This window comes from Geotrypetes seraphini, chromosome 1 (assembly GCF_902459505.1).
Source record: "Geotrypetes seraphini chromosome 1, aGeoSer1.1, whole genome shotgun sequence".
In the NCBI taxonomy this organism is placed as follows: Eukaryota; Metazoa; Chordata; class Amphibia; order Gymnophiona; family Dermophiidae; genus Geotrypetes; species Geotrypetes seraphini.
This window is the reverse complement of record NC_047084.1, coordinates 296,714,638-296,734,635: the sequence shown is the minus strand read 5'-3', so window position 1 is coordinate 296,734,635 and position 19,998 is coordinate 296,714,638. Positions and strand designations below refer to the sequence as shown.

At 42.1% G+C, this 19,998-nt stretch overlaps 2 protein-coding genes across 4 annotated transcripts in view; both read left to right on the top strand.

Annotated features, from left to right (window-relative positions):
- The window catches only part of LOC117364633 (probable N-acetyltransferase camello), a 28,635-nt gene extending 13,025 nt beyond the window's left edge, over positions 1–15,610 (top strand). Inside the window, exons 2-3 of one of the 3 annotated variants that reach the window (XM_033954053.1) lie at positions 598–708; positions 14,573–15,610. In XM_033954053.1, the coding sequence (XP_033809944.1) occupies positions 14,589–15,263 (675 nt within the window). In that variant the 5' untranslated portion in view covers positions 598–708; positions 14,573–14,588 and the 3' untranslated portion in view covers positions 15,264–15,610. The remainder of the gene's footprint in view (positions 1–597; positions 709–14,572) is intronic. The other 2 variants (XM_033954042.1, XM_033954033.1) reach the window with 2 other exon arrangements.
- LOC117364626 (probable N-acetyltransferase camello) lies at positions 7,271–8,764 on the top strand. Its single transcript, XM_033954022.1, has 2 exons — positions 7,271–7,321; positions 7,968–8,764. The coding sequence occupies exon 2, from the start codon at positions 7,969–7,971 to the stop codon at positions 8,656–8,658; it is 690 nt and encodes a 229-aa protein (XP_033809913.1). The 5' UTR covers positions 7,271–7,321; position 7,968; the 3' UTR covers positions 8,659–8,764.
- Positions 15,611–19,998: the final 4,388 nt, after the last annotated feature.

Below are 19,998 nucleotides of genomic sequence, written 5' to 3'. Positions count from 1 at the left end.
ATTTATTCTGATTTGCACTTATAGGTTTTTTTGGTTAATAATATCGACCAAATAATATTATATCATATGAAAAGAGATAAAGGGACTTCCAATATTGTAATAATTTGACCCCAGATTGATTTCCAGAAGCAACTATTTATTTGGTATCAGCTGTTGGTATCTGTGGGCAGTTTTCTGTATATTTTGTGACAGGTATTTTTGTACCTGTGAGTCATATTCTTCTAATGATTTGAGTGAGTGTCAGGAGGTTGACTTAAATGAAAATCTTTTCAGGGATGTTTTATTAAAAAGGAATGTGAAAAGTATTTTCCATCAGAAGACTCTGATAGGTCATTCTTTCCAATTTTTTTGTATCATTGTCATTTCTATCTTTAACCTTGGTTAAGAATCTTGAGTACAGTATTTTGCTTTGGAGTGTGCTGTGAATAAATTTATGTCATGGTTATTGTAGTTATATTAAATTGTGAGACGGAATTAGATTAGGGCATTATCAATTATCTCTTATTTTACACTAGCTAGAAAAAGTTTACTAGGTAATTTTGGGGTTTTAAAACTAGTCTTAGGGTTGTAGGTTTTTCTTATTTATTTTTTTAATAGGTTTCCCTGTGATCTGCAAGCAACAGCGCGCCAACCTGGTACCCACCTTAAAGAAAAGACAAGAAATGCGTACCAAACTAAAAGAAGTGAAGCTCCTGAAATCTGGAAATTGTAAGAGAAAATAATCACACAAAGAATCAGTTCTTAAAGAAACAACATTTAACAAATTATATTCAGAAGAAGTAGAGAAAAGATAAATATACTTATCTGACAAATCTGCATCTATAGCCAGCTGCTGTTTTAGGGCTAGATTCACTAAATCTTCCGATCTTGTCCCGACGATTGCAAAACTGTGATCGTTCCCTGACCCCGACCCAATTCACTAAACTGCTACCTGATCAATCTCCTACCCGATCTGATCCACCCATGCAAATGAGGGGAAATGGCATGCAAAAGTAGGAAGCCATCGATTCACTAAGCAGAAGAAGAAACACCGATTGGGTTTGCCAATCCGAAAAGAAGCGACTGCTGAGGACCAGTCACTTACTAAACTTGTCGACTTTCCTGCCCTCTTCAGCCCTGAAATATCAGTATCGAGGTTACAACCCCATATAAAACAACTATCAAAATTAAAAATAAAACTATAGTTTTACATATGCATAAGAATTCCTTTTTTATATAATCTGTAAAAAGTGCATTTCTATTATTGTAAACCGACCGGATATTTGTGATGGTCGGTATATCAAGCTATAAATAAACTTGAAACTTCTGTTTGATAATCTGGCTACACAGAATAATTCACTGTGTTGGTCACAAATCATTCCTTTTAAAAAATGTCCAACTCGTAGGGCCAGCAAAAGTAAACTGCAGCCATCATTCTGGTCACCAGCATGAAGTGATACAGATGCTTTAGGTTCTATATTCCTTTCCAAATAATTCCTAACATGTTTGCTTTTTTTTGGCCATTACTTCACATTAGACAGAAGATTATAATGTATTGTCATTGGTGGTGACTCTTAATTTGGAACCTAGTATTATTTAGGGTTATTTTTCCCAAAGTGTATCACTTTGCACTTGTCTACATTAAATTTCATCTGCCATATAGTTATCCTGTCTTTCAGCTCTCAAAGTCACCCTCCAATTTCACACAGACTGCCTGTGATTTAACAACTTTGAACAGTTTTGTCTCATCAGCAAATATATCACCTCACCACTGTTCCCTCTAGGCTGAGGGGAAGTCCTTCCACTGCATTGCTGCCATTGAGGCATAGTGTTTCAATATTGTATTTTTAATTTCTAGAGGCTATAAGATTCTCTGGAGTTCTGCAGAGGTTGCCTGTCCCTTACTATTCAAAATGTGAGAGTGAAACAGCACTCCTCCCTCCATACTAGTAGGATTGTAGATGGAGAACTCCCACTCAACTTAGAGCAGTGGTGTCAAAGTCCCTCCTCGAGGGCTGCAATCCAGTTGGGTTTTCAGGATTTCCCCAATGAATATGCATGAGATCTATTTGCATGCTCTGCTTTCATTGTATGCTAATAGATCTCATGCATATTCATTGAGGAAATCCTGAAAACCCGACTGGATTGCAGACCTCAAGGAGGGACTTTGACACCCCTGGCTTAGAGGAAACAGTGCACCTCACCTGTTATACCCATTTCTTGTCCATTTATAAATGTTATAAAACACCAGCCCCAGTACAAATCCTTGAGGCACTTCATTATTCACCTTCCTCCGTTGAGAGAATTGGCCATTTAACCCTACTCTATGTTTTCTGTCTTTTAACTAATTCTAAATCCATAACAGAACATTGCCTCCTCTCCCATGGCTATTTAATTTGTGTTTCCACCAAGGCTTTGTCCCAGGAAATGGCCTCTCCTAGCTAGACTCAAGACAACTATTCAAATGGTCCAATGGCAAGCCAAACCCTTTTTCTCAATTCGCTATAGAGTTGAGCAGAATAAAAAAAAGATACAACATTTTCCAGACCCAAAGCTCCCTTTTCTACTGAGCAGAGCACACACAGAATTTACAAAACTTCACTTTAGAAGAGCAGAAAAAACACAAGACTTTAAAACCCAAACTCCCCTTTTTCTAGAGCAGTACATAGACTTTAAACCTGAGGGTCAGGCTGATATAACGAAAAGTTAACACAATTTTCCTGCATTTGATATAAGAAGGTAGACAATAGGAACAAAGGCCCTGATTTTGCAAAATGCGTCTAAAGTTAGGTGCTGTTTAGGCGCATAAGTTAGGTGTCCTTTGTAGAATCGCGTTCAGCACTGTGTAGGTGTCTTAACTTTTTAGGCGTCCTTTAGAGAATCAGGTTTTAGGTAAGATTTAGACGACCAAACAATGTCCTTAATGTTATAATATTTTATTATTATGTTATTAGAATGGCGATATTATGCTGTTTTTCATTATAATTGTAATACTAGGAGTTGGATCTGTTTAATGCTTTTATGCATTTCTCTTCTGTCAGACTGAATGATTGGGATTCGAACCAGCAACATTAGGATAGAAGGATATAGGTTTAACCAGTGTGCTACAGAGTGAGCTAGCAAGCTGCATAGCAGTTTTAATACTAGGTCTTATAGGCATTGTAAGGAATTCTACTTTTGAGCATTGTTTAGGCTTCAGATAGACCCGAGTTCTATGGATGGAACGTAGGCACAGTTTGGATGGCCTTAATGCGATCTGCTAAATAGCTCTCTGGGGTTTTGGTTTTTGCTTTATTAAGCCACCACATAAATAGGGCACATCAATACAAAAGAATTGCCGCTGCTGGGTCAGACCAGTGGTCCATCCTGCCCAACAGTCCGCTCACACGGTGGCCCCCAGGTCAAAAACCAGTGTTCTAAATGAGTCCAGCCTCACCTGCATACGTCCCAGTTTAGCAGGAACTTGTCTAGCTTAGTCTTGAAGCCCTGGAGGGTGTTTTTCCCTATAACAGACTCCGGAACAGCATTCCAGCTCTCCACCACTCTCTGGGTGAAGAAGAACTTCCTTATGTTTGTACGGAATCTATCCCCTTTCAACTTTAGAAAGTGCCCTCTCGTTTTCCCTACCTTGGAGAGTGTGAACAGTCTGTCTTTATCTACTAAGTCTATTCCCTTCAGTATTTTGAATGTTTCAATCATTTCTCCTATTTTTCTGGGCAAACAGCAATGCCATAAGCTAATTAGAGGGAAAGATCCATTAACTGAAGCACAGCACATGAAAAAAACAGCTTTATGTTTCTTGCTAAAAAGCTACCCTTTTTTTCTCACTAAAGATTGCTCCAATGAGGTCATTCTTAAAACAGGTGGATTCAGCAAATAAAGCACATGACAAAAATATATAGATTGCAAACATAACTTCATTTGCAAAAGCTTAAAACCAGAAAAAACCAGATACAGACCTTAGCATGGCTTCTACTTCATTACAAATGGAGGTTTGCAGCTGCACAATGGTAACTTATTGAGCTATAGCAGCTTCCAGGCAGGTGTCTCTGACTGCCCTGTGATATGATAGCTTAGCTTAGCTATCGTATCATAGGGCAGTTAGAGACACCTGCCTGGAAACTGGTATAGCTCAATAAGTAAAAGCCCTGTTCTCCTCTTCCAGAGGTCATAAGTTCAAATCCCAACCAGCTCCCCAGCACATATTTCAATTGTGGCATTTTACCTTGCAGGTGCACCTTGATGATCTCACAATGAGGTCACCATTGTGTAGCTGCAAACCTCCATTTGCAATGAAGTAGAAGCCATGCTAAGGTCTGTATCTGTTTGTTTGTTTTTTTGTTTTCAAGCTTTTGCAAATGAAGTTATGTATGCAATCTATATATTTTTGTCATGTGCTTTCTTTGCTTTCAATAATTAGCTGATTGGAGTACTGTTTAGTCAGAAAAAAAGGGTAGCTTTTTAGCAAGAAAACTAAAGCTATGTTTTTCATGTGCTGTGTTTCAGTTAATGGATCGTTTCCTCTAATTAGCAAATAGCATTGCTGTTTGTCCACAAAAAAAGGTTTTGCATGCAATATGTCTGTTTTGATGTGCCCCGTTTATGTGGTGCCTTATTAAATGTATTTTGAGCTTAATAAAGCAAAAATAAAAACCCAGAGAGCTATTTAGCAGATCGCATTAAGGACATCCAGACTGTGCCTAAGTTCCGGAAGAACATCCAAAGAGTTCTGTCCATAGAACTCAGATCTATTTGAAGCCCACACTAAACTCAAAAGTAGGCCTGGTTTTCATTCGTCTACAATATAGGCATGATATGAACGCCCTAGGTCGCTCAGTATTATATAAATGAATCAAAGGATGACCAAATTGAGTCATTGCCCAAACCACCCAACGCCTATTGAGTTAAATGCGAGTTTTAAACATGGGCATCCATGAAATTGTGGCTTTGTCTACAAAGTGCAGTCTATATCCTTTGGATATCTAAGTACCAATTATCGCTTGTTAAGACCCTTAATTGACTTATTAACTACTTAGATTGGATGCCTAAAGCACGCCTAACTTTATAGACACCCTTTATAGAATCGGGGCCAAAGTGTCCTTAATTCAGCAGAGAGCCAGCTTTGCGATCTATCTGTTGGTAAGAAAAGACATCATCAAGGAGAGAATATGTCTGCTCTAGAGTGCTCAGTTGAGTATCAACGGCTGCCATCTTGGAGATAAGATGTGAGATTTCAATTTTTTATTTCTCTGATGTCTTCTTTGCTTTCAGATAATAGTGCCAATATTTGTCGAAGTTGATCTCCCATATTCTCCTCCGGCGACTTAGGACTTTGATCTTTGGTTGGTAAATATGTAAACCGCCTTGAAGCCTGATTTGGCGGGATATCAAATTTTTAATAAACTTGTTTAATAAACTTGAAGGTGGATCCGGCTTAGGGCATTTTGCGCCAGAGTTCATTGTGAATGCTGCCTCTATTTTGGTTTAGGTTGGGGCACTGAAGTTCAATATAAAATTGACTGAGTAGAAGAGATGGACAGTTATATTTTGAAAAATGTGGCTGTGGAACATGGAGCTCAGACATTAAACCTCCATCTTTGACAGGCTCCCTAGTGCCCCACGTACCATGGATGATTTTAATGACAGGTCACAGATTACCAATAATAGATTTACAGTTTAATATAATTCCAAGCTGCAGTATCCTCTTTACTAAGTTAAAAACAGGTCTTGGACTAACACAGTCGCTGGCCATGAACTACTGTTGAGAATCCACAATAAAGTGGGTTTTTAAAATATATCCTTGACATGATGTAGAATCAATATTAGTATTAATTTTTCATGTTAAATTCTCAGGACCGGTTTCTCAAAAGATGGTTGCCAAACCAGTTCCAGCTGGTTTACTGTGCCAGTATTTTACCACCCAATTATCAGAACGGCTCACTGTAATCTTTTCCAAGCTTCCTAGCAGCCTCCGACTCTGCCATGCAAATGTAGTACAACGAGGTCATTACTATTAAAATAGTAGTAAAATGGGCTCATTAATATTTAAACAAACACTCCAGGCAATTCTCTATCATCACCGGGTTATTCTCCAAGTGAAGCACCGGCTTTTAACGAACAAAAATTAACGGCTGGTCAGGGGGTGTCAGCACTGTGAAAAGCGCATCTCAGACACATGTATCTGGCTGTGGCTCATGATAAAAAAAATTTTAAAACACATTATTCACATAAATTATAGTAATTGAAAAAAAAAATCTCAAAAGTATGCTCTCAAATGCATGTATTAAAGGCGTGGCTTATATGCAGTTGTTGAAAGCTGACAATTACACCTCCCCTCCCTTCCCCTCTATCCAATAGCTCTGGCACAATGATGTGGCATTTACTAGTAGTTTTTCACCCCTCCTAGTTGCCCATGCCTCTTTATGCACTTGATGAAAGCTGTTGATTGCTCCTCCTCTCCCCTCCCTTCCCACTGGCACACCTATGACTGACTCAACGATACAGCGTTTGCTGGTAATTCTCCACCCCTCCAATCCACTCATGCCTCTTTCCGTGAACTATTCTGTGCCTGTGCCGATCGCTATCACCAGCAACTGATCTCATATAAATTTGGCCACCCACCGCAAACTTCATTTGCATGCGCGCCTCTTTGAGAATGGCTCATCTTTTTTGAATCGTTAGATTTATGGCCTCTACTGCGACCCATCGGATTTTATCAGCAATATTAGAGAATCCAGCCTTCAGTCTGAACAAACAGGTCAAAGTGGTTTACAAAATTAATAATATGTGTAAGCTTGAAATTTTTGGGTGGCCCTCAGAGCTTTTTTGTATTCACACTGTAGCCCTTTACATGAAAAAGGTTGGAGACCACTGTTCTAGAGTGTCATCATTGCTGCAATGTCTAAATGTAGGACTGCCATTGTAGTGTCACTTGTCCTAGAAAGTAACCTGTCGCACATCAGCAACACTGTTTAGAAAATTCAGGATAGGGGCCTACAAGCCTCCCACGCACACTGGCAAACTCTGCAGCATCCTGTCTGCTCCCTAATTCTCAGGGCAAGCAGCACAGAGGATTTGGACAAGGAAGATGGGGAGCCTTCTCACTCATTGCTGATGGACAGTTAGACTTTTTAAATCCTGCCTTGGCAGTTGAATGGATTGGAGGATACTACCTAAGGAATCATTCCACCTATAGAATCAAATCTCATCAGTCCACCTTAAGAGCAGTGAGGTAATTTTGATAAGTTATTGAGTGAACTTTGCCCTGTGTTGAATAAATCTAAGAAAAGAAGGCAAAAGGGGTACAGCTGGAAACTGAGCTGTTCAGTTTGAGAAGAGTCAGGTAGGCAAAGAAAGCTAATTGAGTCTGGTGTGCCGCCTTTGCAAAGGATTTGGGCTGCCTCATGGAAACCAGTTGCAGAAAGCTACACTTTGAGACCGAAGTGTGCCCAGAGTAGTACAAGTTCGTAGCTGTATCTGTGAATAACTCTCGTAGCATGCCCTGTACTGAGTTTTCAAGGCTGACTTTGCAACGCCTGCTGTTACAGCTGAGAATCAGGAGAGCAAGGCTGCAAACTGGTGTACCCTGTAATATTATTTGTCCTTGCTGCTGTTTTCTTCTTTTTATTTTGGTTACTTAATGTTACTTCGATAATACATATAAAATTACCATGCCCAAAGGCATTGCTAGATAATTACAAAATCCGGAGCATAGACTATCGCGCTGGAGAACCTGTTCCCTGTATCTTGAGGCTAAAGGGAAGGAGGTAGGGGCTATGGAGGTAGCTGGCTCCTGACCCCATTATGGAGGCGAAACTAATTAATGGGGAGAGCAGCTGCTACAAAGAGTAATACTGCAGATTATTTTGCTGAAGGTTATTTTGGTGGGCAAATCTTGGAGACTGGACTGGTTCCTCTCAGCTTTCATCTCAGTCCATTATGTTATACTAATTTAATGCAGAAATATGCTTTGTTTTTTGTTTGTTTAGGATGTTAGAAGTGATCATGAGTGATTACCACATTCGACAATATATAGACTTTGACTATGAAGCAGTGCGGAAAATATTTGTAGATGGGCAATTAGAACACATTCCAAATGGAACGTTCTCTGTTCTGAAGAATCCTAGAATGCATTTTCTCATCTTCTTCGTGTTCCTCACAGTGCTTATATGTTCCAAATCTTTCCTCTTTTCTTTTCTGGCCATTGCTCTCCTTTTAGCTGCAGCTTGGCATTTTATACATGCTGTGTTCCATGACTACGTAGACCACAGTTTAAGAGATGACCTTTTGAACATACAGAAGTCCTACATGGAGAATGAGGACTCCTGCTTCTGGGTGGCAGAATCTAATGACGTTGTTATAGGCATGGTGGGGGCCCAACTTCACAGAAATCATGATGGAGAGCCCAAGATCCAGCTGAAACATATGTGTGTGAAGAAGTGCTACCGCAAGGGAGGTGTTGCCAAAGCTTTGTGCAGAACAGTCCTAAGTTTTGCTCGGCAGCGTGGCTATAATGCAGTGATCTTGGAAACCACTCAAATCCAGTATGCCGCTCAAAGGCTCTATGAGAATTTGGGATTTAAGAAACTCTATGAATTACCATTACCATCGTGCTTTGGAAAGCTACTACATGTTTGTGTATTTTATTACAGATACGATATCAAGCCAGAAGTCAAGTAAATCTAGGAGGACTGTGTGGTGTAGTGGTTAAAGCTACAGCCTCAGCACCCTAGGGTTGTGGGTTCAAACCCACACTGCTCTTTGTGACCCTGGGCAAGTCACTTAATCCCCCCATTGTCCCAGGTACATTAGATCGATTGTGAGCCCACCGGGACAGACAGGGAGAAATGCTTGAGTACCTGAATAAATTCATGTAAACCGTTCTGTGCTCCCTTGGGAGAATGGTATAGAAAACTGAATTAATTAATTAACATTATGTACAGTTCTTAACAACAATATTAAAAACAGGAGCTGTTTCAAAGTTATAATTTTTTAAAAATCAGATGACATGCTAGTGTTGCCTGCACACCAACTGTATGTGCTTAAATGACTTATACTTTGTACTTTAGCCTGTTAATGATTTTGCTAGTTAATCAGTTGACGTGGACAAAATGTTTAATCATTGGTCATTGGCTTATTCTATTGTGCATTAACCTTAACTTTGAAAAGCAAGGTGATTTTTAATGCCGGACTGAAAAGTATACACAACAATCTGCTAAGCACTGAACTGACACTGTAGTCCTTAACATTTCTTGGCCTAACTATAATCTATCGTCGCATACTATCAAACATTACAGGGTCAATATTCAGCCATCAGTGGTGAGTGTTTTTGCTCACCACTGAAGGTGTTATTCTCAGATATTCAAAGCTGGGACCTATGTGGGCTCCGGCTTTGAATATCCAGTTATTTATAAGACATTAAGGGCTCCTTTTACTAAGGTGCGCTAGGGCTTTGACGCATGGAATAGTGCGTGCAAGACCTTAACACCAGCATTGAGCTGGCGTTAGTTCTAGAAGCATAGCGTGCGGTAATTTCCTGCGTGCGCTAAAAACGCTGCTTAAGTCAATATTCAGCACTTAAGCGGCCATAGGTTACCACAGAAAGATAGGACAGACTGTTATGCAATTCCATTTATGTGATAAACCTGGTTGCTTAAGGGCACTTAAGCGGCCAGGCACTGACTTCATCTCAACTCAGCTGGTTTTGCGTTTGGTACTAACTGCATTATTCAGCAGAATGTACCTAGTTAAGTGGGTCATTTTAAAAAGCTATACTGGGGTAGGTGGGGAGTGTTTAAAAAAAGTTACCTTTGCTTCATAAGACTCACTGAAATTTCCACCCAATTTTGGGTGAAAAAAAGTGCGTCTTATGAAGCAAAAAATATGGTAACTGGAGAGTGGTAACCCTCCCCCCCAAAAAAACAAAATTAAAAATTCTATTGTAGAGTAAGTTTGATAGTATCTATTACCACACATATTTTCTAAGTGTCTGATAAATAACTATAACTTGGGTATAGCCTCTATTCTGTTATAGAATTGCATACTTGCCAGCTCTAGTCTTTTCGTCAGGCAGACAAAATGCTATCACACAATAAAGTTAGTTTGAACAGCATTCTTTCAATCTGCCAATATCATTTTAAGTGCAAAAATGATCATCAAGTCAGCAAATATGGTGATGGGTCATGAATTTGATATGCAGGCAGTCCCCGGTTTAAGAATGCACGACTTAAGTCAGATTCGTACTTACGAACCGGGGTCCTGTTTCTCCTTTCATGTGCCAACTCGACCCTTTCCTCAGTTCCTGTCCTCTCTTCCTCCGTGTCCCAACACATCTCTCTTCCTCTCTTCTGTGTCCCAACGCACCCCTCGTCCTCCTCACTTGCCTCCCTCCCGCGGGTGTTACCTCCTATTGCTGGTTCCCTCCTCCCCACCATACTTCTGTTCTCAAAGCCACAGTGCCTACAGGCGGCCAGCAGCTAACTCAGAAGCCTTCTCTTCCTGTTCTAATGCTTTCCTCTTTCTCCCTTCTGTGTCCCAACTCACCCCTTGTCCTCCTCAGTTGCTTCCCTCCCACGGGTGGTACTCCTCTGACCAGCTCCCTCCTCCCTGCTGTACTTCTTTTCGCAAAGACACAGCCGCAGGTCCTGCATGTGGCCCACAGCTGATATGGAAGCCTTCCTTCTCTGCTGGGAAGGTTTCCGGGTCAGTTACGGGCTTTGAGCAGGATCTACGGTCACAGCTTTGAGAAGAGAAGTATGGCAGAGAGGAGGGAGTTAACCAGAGAAGGTAATGCCCGCAGGAGAAAGGTAAGTGAGAAGGAAGACAAGGGGCGCGTTGGGACACGGAAGGGAGGAAGAGGGGCACATTAGGACACAGAAGGAAGGAGGAAACTTCAGACGATGAAGGGAGAGAGGGGGCATGAACTTGGGACACTGAATGGAGGGAGGGGAGCATGAACTTGACATAGGATGGAAGAATGGAGGGAGTGAGGGAAAAGATGCTGAGATGGAGGAATAGAAAGTAAGAAGTATTGGGCATGGGAGTCTGAGTGAGAGGGAAAGAGAGACAGTGCACATGGGGAAATGAAGTAAGGTGAATTGGGCATAGAAAATATGGGAGAAAGAAATATTGTGATGGGAGAGGCATGAGGTATAGATGCATGGGGAAGAGAGAGAGATGAGAGGGAGAAATGGATGGAGTGGTGTAGAGGGAACAGTGGGACAGATAAAGAACAAAAGTAAGTGTAAACTTCCTTGTCTTTTCTTTCTATTTAAACTACAGTACTTTATTTTGAGGACTATTTCTTTAATGTTTTTATAGACTGTATAGTATACAGCAGTGGTCTCAAACTCAAACCCTTTGCAGGGTCACATTTTGGATTTGAAGGCACTTGGAGGGCTGAAGAAAAAATAGTTAATGTCTTATTAAAAAATGACTATTTTGCATGAGATAAAACTCTTTATAGTTTATAAATCTTCCCTTATTTTTTCTGCAGCCCTCACAGTTAAAGTTTAGCATTTTTCCTTTCTCAAAACTGATACATTTCAATCACTATATTATAAATAAAATCATTTTCCCTACCTTTGTTGTCTGGTGACTTTATTTTTCTATGCTTTTAACTATGTTTCCAGGGCTCTGCATCCATCTTTGGCATTAACTTAACATTCAATTTTTCCATTCTTCTGCTTTCTTCTCAAAATCTACTTTTCCATGTCTTCCCTTCCTTTTCAATCTCTCTCTTCTTCCCTCCCTATTTCCATGTCTGACATCTCTCTCCTTCTTTTCTCTCCCTCCCTCCATCCTTCCTTTCCCCTGGTCTGACATCTGTCTCCTTCCCTCACCCCTTGCCCTGGCATTTCTCCTTCCCCCCTTCATGGTCTGGTATCTCCTCCCATGGACTTGGCATCTCTCATTCCTCGCCTCTCCCTTGTCTTCCTTCTCCCTCCTGCCCTCCCTCTCCCCAATTGGGTGCAGCAGGAGCATTTCTCTTTCCCCTGCCCTCCCCACACACACTTCCCTGTGCAGCAGCAGCATTTCCCTTTCACTCTTCCCTATGCAGCAGCAGCATTTCCCTCCCCCTCCACTTCCCTGTGCTGCTGTACCGGGCCATGGTACGCCCCCACCTGGAATACTGCGTCCAGCACTGGTCACTGTACATGAAAAGGACATAGTACTACTCGAATGGGTCCAGAGAAGAGCGACTAAAATGGTTAAGGGGCTGGAGGAGTTGCCGTACAGTGAGAGATTAGAGAAACTGGGCCTCTTCTCCCTTGAAAAGAGGAGACTGAGAAGGGACATGATCAAAACATTCAAGATAATGAAGGAAATAGACTTAATAGATAGGTTGTTTACCTTCTCCAAGGTAGAGAGAACGAGAGGGCACTCTCTAAAGTTAAAAGGGGATAGATTCCATACAAACGTAAGGAAGTTCTTCTTCATCCAGAGAGTGGTAGAAATCTGGAACGCTCTTCTGGAGGCTGTTATAAGAGAAAACATCCTCCAGGGATTCAAGACAAAGTTAGATAAGTTCCTGCAGAACTAGAACGTATGCAGGTAAGGCTAGACTCAATTAAGGCACTGGTCTTTGACCTAAGGGCCACAACGGAAGCGGACTGCTGGGCACGATGGACCACTGGTCTGACCCAGCAGCGGCAATTCTTATATTCTTAGTAACCATATCATTATGAGCAAGTTAATTTTTATATCCTAGAGCCATTCACAGTAACTTTAAAATCAAGGTTGAATCATCATCGATTATGACGATGTTTATATATTTTGGAATTTTACTAAGTTAAACCATTAAGAACCTCCATTTCTAATTCATTCAGTTTCTTAGTTTTCCTAGAGAGGCTCTCAGTGTTGTGGTCCTCTGATGGGTTGTGTTTGTGTCTCCATGTTACTGGTGGAGATTGAGGACTGTTGGGGCTAGAGAGTTTTGAAGTGACATGGGGCAATGCAGCATATAGTTACTCATAATTTTCATTGCTTTCTCAGTCTGCACGAAGGGCTACACAAAGGGCCCTTTGGCGTGGCCCTTCGGCGGGAAAAGTCCGCTTGGCCGTCAGTCCTTTAAAAGGCAAAAAGTTGACATCTGACATCGGGTGGGCAGGCCTGGCTCTAAACATACAGGTAACTCCGGTGGGGTAAGGAGAAACCGGTTGGAACATCTTCCTTACCCTGCTGGAACTTTGAAAGACAGAGAAGATGGTCTTCAAGTTTTCAGCCCTTTAAAGGGCAAAAGGTCCGCCTCTAAGGTTGAGTGGGCGGGGCTTGCCCCAAATGTGCAGGTAACTTTGGTGGGATGAGGAGGGACCAGTTGGAAGCTTCCTTCTTACCCTGATGGAACTGTGATGGAGAGAGAAGGTGGTTTTCGAGTCATTGGCCCTTTTAAAGGGTGAGAGGGTCAACCTCTGATGTTGGGTAGACGGGGCTTGCTCCAAACATGCAATAGGGTAAGGAGGGATAGGGTAAGGAGGGATCAGTTAGAAGCTTCTTCCTTACCCTGCTGGAATTTCAGAGGTGTTGAGTGCATTTATAGAATCTGGCCTTAGTTCCTCCTATTTAGGAGGTAGTCAGTGGTCTCCCATTAACTTTGTGTTAGACAGCATGCAGTGAATGCAGCAATAATTGCCAAATGTCTTCCATGCCCACTCTCCACCCACACCATACCTCCAGTAAATAGTACTTAATGTACAGCATATAGGGCTCCTTTTACAAAGGTGCGTTAGGGCCTTAACGCATGGAATAGCATGTGCTAAATTGCTGTGTGCACTAGACCTTAACACCAGCATTGAGCTGGCGTTATTCTAGAAGCATACTACGCGGTAATTTTGTGTGTGCACTAAAAACGCTGGCGCACCTTAGTAAAAGGAGCACATAATGCGGTAACTGCTAAATTACCGCAAAGCCCCTTAATGCTGCTCTGAAATAGCAGTTAACATGGCATAAGCCGGCCATTAAGCATCTAACACAGTTTAGTAAGGGACATTTAGAATACCAACTTATTTATTTCTTTATGTCTTCAAGGCAGGAAACAAATTTAGCTTTAAACCACTTTTAAATCATAACAATATACAGTATACATAACTTTCACTAAAGACTCCTTTTCCTCTTACCTGCATACATATTTCCCCTCAGGTCTTTCTTCTTCTCTTATTTTTCCCCTCTCTTTTCTCCTTGTCCCATTGCTAAGTTGACCAACTGGTATGTATCTTTAGGGATGGTCCATAATAGCTGGTTAAAAAATTATATTTTTTTCATGTTTCCTGCAAAAATATTTAGGTCAATATATTTTCTTAGGCCTATATGATATGTCTCATCAGATGTTTAAAAATGTCACTTAAAATATGAAAGTAGGCCATGCTACTCCTTTCCTCTGTCTTTCCTGCTTTCAGATGGACTTGAAATAGAGGCCCCCTTTGGTGTTTAGGATGTTGAGACTTGAACTGTAACAGTTAATATAAATCTTATGATTTTTTGAAGAAAGAAATCATTGGTCCTCTGAGAGCACATTTTTCTATACAGCTGTAGATGAATAGTCCAAGTTCAACTTTTTAATGCAAAAATATGCTTTGCTTTTTGTTTGTTTGTTTAGGACGCAAGAACTGATCATGAGTGATTACCACATTCGACGATACAAAGACTCCGACTATGAAGCAGTACGGACCATATTTGTAGATGGGCTGATTGAACACATTCCAAATGGAACGTTCTCTGTTCTGAAAAATCCTAGAATGCATTTTCTCATCTTCTTCGTGTTCCTCACAATGCTTATATGTTCCAAATCTTTCCTCTTTTCTGTTCTGGCTATTGCTGTTCTTTTTGCTGCAGTTTGGCGTTTTATACATATTGAGTTCTACAATTACATAGACCACAGTTTAAGAGATGACCTTTTGGACATACAGAAGTCCTACATGGAGAATGATGACTCCTGCTTCTGGGTGGCAGAATCTAATGGAGTTGTTGTAGGCATGGTGGGGGCCAACCTTCACAGAAATCATGATGAAGAGCCCAAAATTGAGCTGAAGCGTATGTCAGTAAAGACATGCTTCCGCAGGGGAGGTGTCGCTAAAGCTTTGTGCAAAACAGTCCTAAGCTTTGCTCGGCAGCGAGGCTATAATGCAGTGATTTTGCAAACCACTCAAATACAATATGCCGCTCAAAAGCTATATGAGAGTTTAGGATTTAAGAAACTCTATGAATTACCATTGCCATCATACTTTGGAAAGCTACTACATATTTGTGTATTTTGTTACAGATATGATATCAAGCCAGAAGTCAAGTAAATCTGTTTTAAAAATCATCACGTAGCAACATTATGTAGTTTGACAACAGAATTAAAAACAGGAGCTTTTTCAAAGTTATGATTTTTTTAATAATCAGATGAAATGCTAATGTTCTCCGTATGCCAACTCTGTGTGCTAGATCACTGTTCTTCAACCACCGGTCCGTGGACTGGTGCCGGTCCGCAGAAAATTCCTGCCGGTCCGCAGAGGGCCGGCGAAATCGACACGGTTAAATTTCCCGTCGGCATCTCTTCCCCTTTCCCTTCCAGGGCTTAGGATCGGCTGCGGATAGCAAAAAGAAAAACAGAAGCCGCGGGACTTTTCCTCTTGCCTGCATCGCTATAGGCTCTGCCGATCCTGATCCCGCCCCCCTCTGAAGTGACTTCCTGTGTTTGAGGGGCAGGATTGAGACCAGTAGAGCTTATAGCAAATAGCAATGCAGGCAAGAGGAAAGGTCCCGCAGCTTCTGTCTTTGTTCAGAGTTCTGGGCAAGGGAACTGTAAGTAAACTGATGCGAGTTAAGAACCAGGCTGCTTCCAATTTAGTGTCAGTTATGGTGAGACCAGCCATTGTGACACTGGAGTCACTCTGGGGCCAGCAGCCAAGGGAGGGAATAAGAGATACTAGATTCCCACGTGTTGTGGGAAGGGGCTGGTAGACGGGGGAGGGGATTGGTGTGACAGAAGGGACATGGTGGATCCCCTTGGGAAGGATAGTTATTGGAATTAGAGTTGGAAGAATAGAGACACAAAGACAGATGCTGGACTTTGCAGCTGAAGTGAAGAAAGTCCCGCGATGACTGGGAAGAAGTAAGTGACTCTGCTCTAAGTACGGCAGCCGCGCTGAAGTGCCGTTTGAAGCAGCGCAGGAGGTTCTGGATCCGGCCAGCTGTGCACCCCCTTGGAGCGTGCACCCGGGGCAGATCTCCCCCTCGCTCCCCCCCTTGGTACGCCACTGGAGAGAGTCGCTTCTTAAAAACGCCATCTTGGTGGGGATGCCCACACCTGTCCTCCTCTCCTTCTCCACTCCTTCACCGCCTGCCCCCCCCACCACCACCACCACATGTGTGTAACTCTTCCCTGTACCTCTGTAATTTTCCCAGAATGAACAGCAACCTCAACCTGCCACTTGTGCCAGTGTCAGCTCTTCCTCTGATGTCACTTCCTGGACCCTTGCCTAGGAAATGACATCAAAGGAAGAGCTGGCACGAGCAGCAGGTTGCTGGTCACGCTGGGAATGTTAGAGAGGTACGGGGAAGGAGAGGGGCTTGCGCAGCAGAAGGGGGCGGGGAAGGAGTCAAGGGGGGGATGGAGAAGAGTGCGGGGAGGGGCGCCACCACCCCGGATTCCTGTCACCCTCGCTCCGCCACTGAATGAAGTGCTGATTTCACTTGGTAGTATTAGGAACTACAAATAATAAGTTTAGCCTTCGGGCTGGCTAAAAAGTCTCCCTCCTGAGGTCAGGTAACTTGGCAGCTCTGCAGCACTGAGCTAAGAGCCAGAGAAGTTCATTTTCACCCTCCATTGCCTCTGGTACAAACTAGAGATGTCAAGGGTCAATGTAATTGAGACATATTTACAAAGTTTTATGTGTGAGAAAAGCTGCTCATTGTTCCTTCACCTAAAACCATTAACACACACAGATTCTACATTTTTTCTGTCAAGGCCTTCAACTGTGGAATTCCTTACCCATTTACTAAAGGGAAGAACGTCATATAGATAGATTTAAGGGCAAGTTAAAATGCTTTCTTTTTAAAGATGCTTTTGACTGCTAACTCCCTTAAGTTAAGACTGCACACTCTATTTCAGACCTCTGATTTCTTTTAACGCTATTCAAGACCTCTAATTTCTTTCAACCCTTTCTTTTGTAATTTCCCTTATCTGACTCATTTCCTATCAATTTCTGTATTTCTGTCCCTTCCTTCATTATGACACTGTCTCGTAAGTCATGTTCATGGTTTTTTGCATTGTTCCTCAGTACGTTTTTTTAATAAATTATTTTAGCATTGTACATCACCTTGAATCTGTGATTAGGCGATCAATCAAATTTTAAATAAACTTGAATATCCTTTCATAAACACCACAGAAAGTAAATGGGTAAGGAATTCCACAGTTGAAGGCCTTGACAGAAAAAATGTAGAATCACTTTCTGTGGTGTTTATGAAAGGATATTCAAGTTTATTTAAAATTTGATTGATCGCCTAATCACAGATTCAAGGTGATGTACAATGCTAAAATAATTTATTAAAAAAACGTACTGAGGAACAATGCAAAAAACCATGAACATGACTTACGAGACAGTGTCATAATGAAGGAAGGGACAGAAATACAGAAATTGATAGGAAATGAGTCAGATAAGGGAAATTACAAAAGAAAGGGTTGAAAGAAATTAGAGGTCTTGAATAGCGTTAAAAGAAATCAGAGGTCTGAAATAGAGTGTGCAGTCTTAACTTAAGGGAGTTAGCAGTCAAAAGCATCTTTAAAAAGAAAGCATTTTAACTTGCCCTTAAATCTATCTATATGATGTTCTTCCCTTTAGTAAATGGGTAAGGAATTCCACAGTTGAAGGCCTTGACAGAAAAAATGTAGAATCTGTGTGTGTTAATGGTTTTAGGTGAAGGAACAATGAGCAGGTGTTGATCATTGGATCTAAGTATTCGAGTAGGGGCATAAGGGATCAAGATTCTATCAATGAAGGCTGGGACTTTGTAAAGCAATGACTTAAGGTTAAGAAGCATATTTTATATTGACAGAGAGAAGGCAGTATTAGGGCTCTTCAGCTTGGAAAAGAGACGGCTGAGGGGAGATATGATTGACTTCTACAAAATCCTGAGTGGAGTAGAACGGGTACAAGTGGATAGATTTTTCACTCTGTCAAAAATTACAAAGACTAAGGGAAACTCGATGAAGTTACAGGGAAATACTTTTCAAATCAATTGGAGGAAATTTTTTTTTCACTCACAGAATAGTTAATCTCTGGAATGTGTTGCCTGAGGATATGGTAAGAGCGGATAGCATAGCTGGTTTTATGAAAGTTTTTGGACAACTTCCTTGAGGAAAAGTCCATAGTCTGTTATTGAGAAAGACATGGGGGAAGCCGCTGTTTGCCCTTGATCGGTAGCATTGAATATTGCTACACATTGAGTTTTGGCCAGGTACTAGTGACCTGGATTGGCCACCATGAGAATGGACTACTGGGCTTGATGGACCATTGGTCTGACCCAGTAAGGCTATTCTTATGTTCAAAGGAAATTGTCCAGGAAACTTAGCTAGCTGGCTAAATTCCCCAGGCTGAAAACTTCCCTTCCTTTAGTATGCACACAAGTACTTTCGTAGCAGTGGATTTTCAAAGGGAGGCTCTATTTATATGACACTAAAAATATACATAATGCATGCACTCAGGCAGTGTCCCCACCAGGGTAGGATTAACCAATAGACCAAGTAGGCATGTGCCTAGGGCCCAAAATGGTCAGGGGGGGCCCGATGAAGGAGGGCATCAACATTGTTTTTTTCAAACGGCGATGGGCCCCTCCAGCATCGATCACCAACGCGGGGCCCCCTGATCGGTAACGCGCCCCCCCTGATCGGCAATGCAGCCCCCCCCATCGACGGAAAGTAAGACAAGCAAGCAACGCGGGTAAGAAAGGCAATGGGAACTATATTTCAAGCGGTGCTGCTTGCCCAAAGCTTCCCTCTGACGCAGCTTCCTATTTCCGCCTGGGCGCATGGTGGGGTGGGGCGGGGCAGGGGGCCCAGTGTACTTGGGTGCATAGGGGCCCTTGACAAATTAATCCTGCCCTGGTCCCCACCTCCATCATCCAAAGTTCTTACATTTGCTGACACTTTCTTTCCCTCATTCTACAGCACACAATTTATGAAACAGCTACCTTAAGAATAGGAGGGTGGAGCTCAAGCAAAGAGCAGATATGACATGGGGGAAAAATGTTTCCTTGTCCCCGCATGAACTCATTTTCCCTTCCCGTCCGGTTGAATTCTTTTCCTGTCCTTGTCTCATTCCTGCAAGCTCTGTCTTTATTTGCACAAACCTCAAATACTTTAAAATCATAAGTGTTCGAGGCTTGCGCAGTTAAGGCAGAACTTACAGGAATGGGGCAGGGACAGGGACGGCGACAAAACTCATGGGGACGGGAAGGGGAAATTGGATTCCTGCGGGGATGGGGAAAAATTTATCCTTATGTCACTCTCTAGTTCAGTGTTCCGCAAACTTTCTCAAGCCGCGGCACAACTAAAGGTAGTGGTTGTGGCTTGAGGCACCTGGAAGTGCGCCGATATCGCGATGACATCACGTCAATATCCATGTGTGTGAAGGCCCTCCGGGCGGGCCCCAAGACACCAGTGAGGGGTGTCAGAAGGGAAGGGGGGCCAGAGAAAAGGAGGTGCTGGCGCCCACTGATTGCCTACAGGACATGCCACTCGCCACGAGAGGCACATCCTGTAGGCAGTCAGCTGACGCCTTTCCTCCTCCCCAGTATACCACGGCACACCTTGAAAGCTCAGGAGGCACACAGTTTAAGATACACTGCTCTAGTTAACCCTTTCAGGACCATAAGGATCGTAGGCCAATTTTTGTGGTTTTGACGACATTTTTATGGTAAAAGGGCTTGCAGATGCCAAAAAATTGATTTTTTTTTGTGAAATATCATTATTTTTTTTTTAAAAAAATCACACTTCTGGCTTATGGACAGTGTGGCAAGTGAATCTTCTCGTCAATCTGG

Excerpts from the sequence above, each read along its gene's own strand:
- LOC117364626 (XM_033954022.1), top strand. The coding sequence starts at position 7,969 with ATGTTAGAAGTGATCATGAGTGATTACCACATTCGACAATATATAGAC.